The sequence below is a fragment of the Aythya marila genome (assembly GCF_965140915.1).
Source record: "Aythya marila genome assembly, chromosome: 18".
NCBI lineage: Eukaryota > Metazoa > Chordata > Aves > Anseriformes > Anatidae > Aythya > Aythya marila.
In genome coordinates this window covers 3,228,670-3,237,040 of record NC_139059.1, presented here as the reverse complement: position 1 = coordinate 3,237,040, position 8,371 = coordinate 3,228,670, and the positions used below count along the sequence as shown (strand labels likewise).

Genomic DNA, 8,371 nt, shown 5'->3' with positions numbered 1-8,371 from the left:
ATTAGGAGGATTGCAGTGATCAGAACATCAGCTGATAGCTGTGAAGTTTTCACTTGATGACCCCAAACGGGGGAATCAAAACAAGTTTTTATACCACCCTAAACCATGACTCAAATATGAGCCCTTATCGCAAATAAGCACAACCTAGAACCATTATTTCACTTTTTCCACAGCACTGGCATGGTGACCCTTCCCTATACTACTTATGCAGTAGTTAACTGGTTATCCATTAATTGAAAGATGACGACTGACAACATGAATCAGATAAAACAGGCCCACGAAGCCTGAAGTTTCAGTCCAGATCATCAGCTAAATCATTATTTATCTGGTATTATCACTGGAGGCATATAACACCACCAATGTCACTCCAACACTAACTGTTTTGCCTTAAAAAGAGCTTTATAACTCTCAGCAGTCTTTGGTACATGAAAACATACAAGCTCGAGTGAGAAACAAAAGCTTCTCAGTGACAGTTCTATTATTTGATCCAATATTGAATTCCAAGCATCCTCATCCTTTAGAGATGCTGAGACAATAATATTGTTTTCTCAAAGCCACCAGCCCCAACAGGAGATGCTTTGCATCAACAACCGGAGCGGAGATGTTTGCAGCCAAGACTGCTGTTTGAATTCCTGCATTATGTACCAGTGCAACATGTGACGGTTATTTCATCCTTTATTCCAGCTACACAAGGACCCTTTTATCTTCTGTTTACCAGGGTGGGAATAAATACAAAGAGTTAATATGTAACCACCCTTTTGTGGCTGCCTTTATTTTTAGGGAAAGAAACGCTGGATTGAGGGTCATTCGGGAAACTGGTGGACTGGCAGCGATGTACTCCCTGGTGCTGGTCGTGTGTGCGGCTGCTCTGACCCACTCTGCTCTTGCAGCAAAAGGTAAGTGCCCTCCACTTTCTAATAGCCACTGCTACCCTGGAGCGTGAGGGAGGGAATCTGGAGAAAGCAAGGGATAAAGCCTTCGGATATTTCTGGTCAACTGTTTTGAATGGGGGTTCTCTGAAAGCTGTTTCTTGTCTTTTTTCACTTCCTTTCCTTCATCTCTACAGTGAGGGGAATTTCTGACCTCACCAAACCAACTTGGATTAAAAATGGAATGCATTAGTTTGTTTCTAAGTCCCTCTCACCCTATTTTTCCCCTAAATCTTTTACCACGATTGCCTCGCTTTGAAAATATGAACACTTCATAAATCCATTTTTAAAGCAAAAGCACTTTTTTCCTCCTAACTAAGAAGTGTAACTGGGGCCATGATAGAGCTGCCAGAGAGAAGGAAAAGAATACAATTTTTCCCTGCTGATGCTTATTACAGCCCTCCCTTGCCTCAGTAAGTCACCTGTAGATGATAGATGGACACTTAGCTCAGTGTAGGGACATCCAGCAGCTGGCTCTAATACAGAAACTTATGCTTCCAGTTTAGAGATTACAATATCTCAAACTTTCTGCCCACTTTTTTCTTTTTTTGTAAAGTGTTTCCTCTCTTCCAGTCTGTTCCAAGCCACCAGAAGTGCTCTTCGCCACAATCAATGTGGTCAAACCTGTGTACGACGTGGGTGAGGAAATCGAGTACACCTGCAGGCCTGGTTTTATCCCCAACAATGGCCAGAGGAAGTACACCTGCCAGCCCACCGGCAAGTGGCCTCTCAACACGCTCCTGTGCCTGCGTAAGTAAAACTAAGCAGAACTTACCCCCAGATTTTGCACTACCTCATTGACATACCATGCGCTGAGCCAAAAAGGGTATTTTACAGTCCATGTGATGGATCTGAAATGTTAAAGCTGATATATTTTTGTTCTCTGGTTGTTCTTTCCTTGCGTTTCTAAGTTTTCTATATAAGAGCAAATGCAGAAGCCATCTTGCTCCCCACAAAGCTGCTGCCTCCTGCCAAGGAGCTGTGTGTTTTGCTGTATTTTGCTTGTATGTTTTTTTGTTATCACTTTCCTGAGTCAAAATAGGTGAAAAACAAAACAAAACAAACAAAAAAAAATCTGAGATTGCTCTAAGTTTTCTCCTGAAAAATAAATAGTCATCAGAAGACAACTGAGTGTGAAGGGAAAGAGGTGAAAGCAACAGGAGAAGGAGCTTTCCATGCGCTTTCCCTTATGCCTCTGCTGCCAGAGAGTGATAGGGACTGAATCCAGCAAACCTTAACATGGCTCAGCCCAGCAGTGCTTGTACTCTAAGTGATGCAGATTGGTTGATAACATCACCTGCCTTTATTGTATCCATTGCCATTCATTTTTACCATATAATTGCAGACAATCAATCATTAAAAATGATCTAATCATGAAATTTTTGAAGCTACCTTTATTATGTTTTCATAGAAATGTACAATATTTACACTTAGGAAGTGTAGCACACAAAAGTAGAGAAAATTGAAAGGCACCCAGACCCCTTTACAACCACTCTGTTTCCACTATCCTAGCTTCATGCCTTGTGAAATAATAGTATCCTTTTTATCTTTAATTAACAGCAATGAGATGTCCCACTCCTGGACAGCTGCAGCATGGAAAAATTGATTTTATAGACTCTCATTACCAGAGTTCTTTAAGTTTTTCGTGTGAACCAGGGTAAGGACTCCCTCTCTTGTGCTGCTAAATAAGTAATCTAAATCACAGCTTTACACTCTACTATCACCTGTTGGAACATTACAAGCCAGGGAACTTAGAAAATATCATCTTAAAACCCCTCTGAACTTCAGAGGCTTAAAAAGGCCATATTTAGTGATCCTTCCCTGTTCAAACTCAATTATTACATCCCAGGGCTTTGTTACTCACAAGCAACATCTTACAGACAGGAAAACCATCAAAATAGCAGAGATTTTATACAAAGACTTATTCCAGACCACTTTCCCCTGCTTTTTAAATCCTCTTATTACATCATGAGATGAAATCCTACAGCAAAGGAAGGATAATCACTATCTAAGTTGTTATGCTGTCAGGCTCTAGAGACTGAAAATTTTGTTTCTGTGTCCTTCCAAGCTCAGTAAATGAAAACACGAGGTTAATCCTCATTTAGTCCCTGGACCAAACGCACTTTTACTGAAGGCTGCTTACTGATTTTAGAAATGAGGATACATTTAAATAAATAGAGTTATGATAAATGCAGGGATATAGTTGATAGCAGCATACAGTCACACTACTTGGTGAGTAATTAATAAATAGTGCTTACCTGGGAAGAGCCTAAGTGAGCCACAATCTGGAGTTCAATGAAGAACATGAGTAGCCTCAGTTATTTCTTCCTCTGCAGAAGCAAGAGAAGGAATAAATAAATTCAGCTCTGACATCAAGTGTAGCAAAGGGACTTGAATTGATTTAATTTTGTTAATGATAATTTACTAGGCTTCAGCTGTGTGATATTGAAATGATAAATATAGAGTGAGCATTTCTCTAAAGCTCAGTGTAAGTTCGTAGTAATATGCATACAGAGAACTAGAGAAGCATTTAGATGGAGTGCACATATAAATTAAACTGGGCTACCTGGTATTATAAAAAAAATAAAGCCCTTCAGAACTTTTAGGTATGGAGTGCTGAGTTTGTTACAAATAGACTGATCCTAATTGCCATAAAAAACTGGGAATTTCTCCCGAGAACCAATAACATTAACATTATTAACATAATGTTAATAACATTAACATCACTGATCAAAGATCAATGCTCACTCACATATATCCATAATTTTAACCAGTTGTATAAATTATTTTAACATTAAAATAGAATATTGAGTTGAAAGTACAATTTATTTTTTTTAATCAATTATTCTTTCTGGAAAATTGTAATACCTAAAAATTTAAAAATATTTCATATTTTAATCCAAATTTCCTTTGAAATTAATAAGTGCTTGAATTAGAGAAGGATTCCAGAACTGGGCTCTTGTTAAGTCTGTTTGTCAGAAATTGAAATTTTTTTTTTTTGCAAAGAACGAGTTGATTTTTCTCCATATAAAGGTTCATTAAGTTTTCTGATAACCAGGACTTTTGGTTTTCAGCTACAACCTCATTGGGACAAGAACAAGCCAATGCATGGCAGATGGCAAGTGGAGTGGAAGTGTCCCACAGTGTCAACGTACGTGTTTAAATACCAAAAAAACCTATTCTATCCTTACAGGAGGGCTGCTTTACGCTGTTCAGAATTATACTCTTGTTCAGAGGCCTCCTACTGTGCTGTGCAAAACAAGATTAGGAAAAATCAAGAAGCATCTTATATGTTTGGTTTTATATGTGTGGATTTTGGTTACAGAGAAATACAGTTTATAGGTCTGTGTGAAAGGGATGCTATTTACAGCTGAAGGTAAGATGCTTATCCATTCAAATTAATTTTCCAGGTACATAAAAAGAGGGCATTGTCATGCTTTACAACTGTTATGCATATTTTTGCTGTAACCTTTCCTGCACAAACACTTTACTGAAAAAAGCAATATACTGCATAATATTGTATGAAAAATACAAAAAAAATCATGGATTACATACTCTAAGGCTTCTGGGACTTTAAATCTGATCTTTTTTTTTGGTAGCTACATTTCCATAAGGTATTTTGTGGGTTTATTTGGCCATAAGCATGTTGTTCCTGTGGTACTATTAACAATTCAATTTTTAAGATTTAATTCTAAGAATATAGTATTTTTCTAGCTGTGACTTGTCCACCTCCATCACTTTCTGAATTTGGAGTCCTTTCTTACCGTCACGTAAAACCTGGAAATATTTCTTACTACAAGGACACAATTATTTTTGAATGTGTACCACCCCTTGCACTCATTGGAAATGAGACAGCTACCTGCCAGGCCGACGGGACCTGGAGCAACATCCCGGAGTGCAGAGGTAAGTAACTTACTTTTAGCAGCATTAAAAAATATAGTAGGAATCCTAGAATTGTGTATATCAAATTACATGCATAATTTTCTTACAGAAAAGTATCATAATGTTATTTAAAACATACAGTACAGTTTTTCTGAAAGTCAGAATTGTGAATGCAATTGTTTATTTATTGTATTTTAAAATATTTTCCTCTATGTTTGCCTGTGAAAGAGGCTGAAATGAATCACCACAAAAATTTTAAGTATACTTCAAAATTAATGCTGCATCTTTTAGAAATGCAGCATTGATAATGCTTTTTTTGTTTTGTTTTTGTACCACAGCTGTCACATGTCCCGCTCCATCAGGAATAGAAAATGGATTCTTAAATTTTGCTGTTCGTAGAACATATCACTACAATGAAACCGTCAGCTTCAGCTGCCAATCCAGATATGTGCTGGAAGGACCTAAGTATTCCCGATGTGAAAAGACAGGAAACTGGTCCACAAAGCCAACCTGTAAAGGTATATATATTCCAGCTGTTAGAAACAAATTAATCAAATTTAATTTTCCTGAAAGAGCACCACTCTAATCATTAATGAGCTATGGCACCTTCATGGAAGAGCTGTCTTCTCACAGGTAAACTGAAGCTGTAATTTCAAGGCCTCGATAATCTACGATGGCTTCCAGCATTCAACATGGCATACCATGATGTATCTGAACTGACTGCAGTTATCAGCTACAAAAATGTATTATGTCTGAATATTTCCTCTCCTCTTCCTATTTAATATAATTAGAAATTTTACTGGGGCTGGTTGTTCATCAGAAACTTCTGTCCCTACATGTAGGGGCAAGAAGTTCTTCAGCATAGTAATACCAGCAGAAGTACTACATACGTGTGGCCACAGTATTTTTCATTCTCAAATGTCACTTGTGCAAACTTATCACGGGATCTAATCTACCTACTTCTCAAAACGGCACTCTAGTTATCCTGATGTATTGCTTTTAACTGTACTCTTTTACAGAGCCATGCAAAATGCCAGTTAAGAAAGCTGTAGTGTTATACGAAGGAGAGAAGAAAAGAGTTCAGAGTGACCTTAAGGAAGGCATTCTGCATGGTGAAACCGTGTCCTTCTTCTGCAAGAATAAAGAGAAGTCCTGCGCCTATACTGTGCCCGTTCAGTGTGTGAATGGCAATCTTACTCTCCCTGCCTGTTTCAAAGGTACGAGCCAGGCTAATTCCAAAACAGCTGCCTGTCCATGTTAGGGGGCAATGTAACAATTCATCTTCAAGCCCTATTTGACCAGTTGGTTTGTCTGTCTTGCACTAAAGTCACAGGGCATTTAGGAAGACCTGAGCTAAGGGGAGAATGCACAGAGGTGCTTTTCTCTTTTCTTTTGTATTTTCTGGGCCCTGCTTTAATCACTCTTCTATTCTGAGAAGGCGTCAGGCAGAGGCCTAGCCCAGACAACAGGCCACAGGTAACGTGTTCTGGGATTTCACAAATCCTTACATCAACTTCTAGAGCCTAAATACGGCTTCAGCCTTGAGAATCGAGCACATTTGCTTGCCCTCTTATATATATATATATTTTCTGCTGAAGTATTGCCACTTTACGCTGACTGGTTCTGACATTGGGTCAAGCATTAAGAAGCAGCTGACAGCCATCGTGAGGAACCAAGGCTGGAGAAACTGGCTTGCAGGCACACAGGTGTTTCGAATAAATAAACAGACTAAGTACTGAAGTTTGTCAGCAAGACAAAATGCTTTGCACGTGTTTTATTGATATTCCTTGCAAGTCTTATTTTCATTTGTAAGTGAAGGAAAAAGCATAGCCTAATCCATGGTGAAAACATCCTTCCTTATGTTTGGCTTGGCTTCAGATGGATGTTGCTTAACTTTTATTAAAATAGAAATTAAAATAGTGTATTTCTTCCAGAGGTTTTGCAGTGATGCAGAAATTCACTGCTTACCCAGCTGTGTCCACGAGATGCATTGTTTTCAGCTATTGCACGTTCTGTTATTTTAACCTGAGTTCTCAACCTCTTGCTTTCAACAGAACGTGGCTTCTTTTCAACTCTTGTGAAGAAGGACCCATCAGACATGAAACCATGTGAAGATCATGAATGAGTTAAAAAAGAAATATAGTGCTAAATGCCTTACTGAGGCAAACCATGAAATATAAGAAAGGACAACCTAGGTCCTGTGATGGTAAATTCCAGGTGAACTTGGGACTCTCTGAGAACGCAGTCTCAGCTGTTTTTCCTACTGCTGCTATTAGCAGCCTCTTTCACAAGCTATGACACATTATTTCAGCCATTTTCCATTAACTTCCATCCTCTTTTCTCTGCCTCATTCAACATCCCCACAACACTACTTCTCTTTGCATATTGCCAATGTTTATGTAATTGTAAATCACTTTCTCAATAGCAACCCCTTTAGAATAAAGTAATTTTCTGCCAATAGTGTGTTCTTATTTAATATTACCTAATCCTCAGTCAAATCCTTCAGCTCTTAACTGTTTTATAGAGAAGGCCTTCATCATCAGTAATTAGCTGGATTCTGATTCCATTTCCTCTCCCCTGTGATAGGGAGTGGACCTTTAATTATAGAGAGACAGAGGGTCATCATAGGATTTTCCAGAATTTATGTAAGTAGAAAGACCAAGCTTTCCAAATGCATTTAGAAGCTGTGTCTGACCATCATTTAAATATCAATAGCATCAGATAGAGAATTCTTTTACTCTTAAGAAAAAACTTGATAAAATTAATAGAACTATTTATGTTTTTGTGACTTGAACTTCACCTGAAATGGTTGTTCTAAACATCAGTTAATTTTTAACGCTGTTTAAATATTATGCAACATAGCTGATTCCTTTTTAAAGAAAGAGAACTATGCACCATTGAGCAATAATAATGATTTCTGGTCAGTAGGTAGCTCTGAAGTAAACTATACTTTTCATTTGGTTTATGATACAGGTAGATCACATGATCCAGTGTGGCAATTTTTGTGCTTATGTCCATATTTCCATTCAGAAAAAAAATATATAATTTCAATCTACTAGAAAGTGATAAGCAAAAAACAGATATTCCTCTGCAATAGATTACAGTGAGTCACAGGTGCTTCCCTCCGAAGTATTAAGTCCTCCTCTGTGATTTGAAGCAGCAGAAAGCCACAGAGTAATCAGGCTACTTTAAAGCTTTAAAAAAGATCCACTTAACATTAACAACAAGATCAAACTAGAAATATAAGTTGCTAAAGCCACCATTAAAAAAAACTTTGAATGTACTCTTATTAACTTTTCTTCTTTTAAGGCTGCACATGAATATTTTAACAGTATTCTTCAAATCATTTGTTCTTATATTTTGTATTTTTAAGAAGAGATTGAGGCAGGTGTTATTAAGTATTTAATACTTGCACTTATCAGGAATTCAATTCTCTAATGTAGAGAGAGCCTCTTCAGTTACCTGAGTAAATTTCTCTATTTTGTGGGTACAACATGTACTGTTTTGCTTCCTAAACATGTTTAAATGGGATCTTTGAATAACATCTGACATAGAAGCCA

The 8,371-nt window shown here is 37.6% G+C and overlaps 1 protein-coding gene across 2 annotated transcripts; it reads left to right on the top strand.

The window, feature by feature from the left end:
* Positions 1-750: 750 nt before the first annotated feature.
* On the top strand, positions 751-7,269 carry APOH (apolipoprotein H). 2 transcript variants are annotated; one of them, XM_082774894.1, is made up of 8 exons: positions 751-896; positions 1,503-1,679; positions 2,490-2,586; positions 4,004-4,080; positions 4,644-4,832; positions 5,150-5,329; positions 5,831-6,028; positions 6,866-7,269. In XM_082774894.1, the coding sequence occupies exons 1-8, from the start codon at positions 833-835 to the stop codon at positions 6,934-6,936; spliced, it is 1,053 nt and encodes a 350-aa protein (XP_082631020.1). In that variant the 5' UTR covers positions 751-832; the 3' UTR covers positions 6,937-7,269. The 2 variants fall into 2 exon arrangements, with proteins under 2 accessions (XP_082631020.1, XP_082631021.1); XM_082774895.1 differs by lacking the exons at positions 2,490-2,586; positions 4,004-4,080.
* Positions 7,270-8,371: the final 1,102 nt, after the last annotated feature.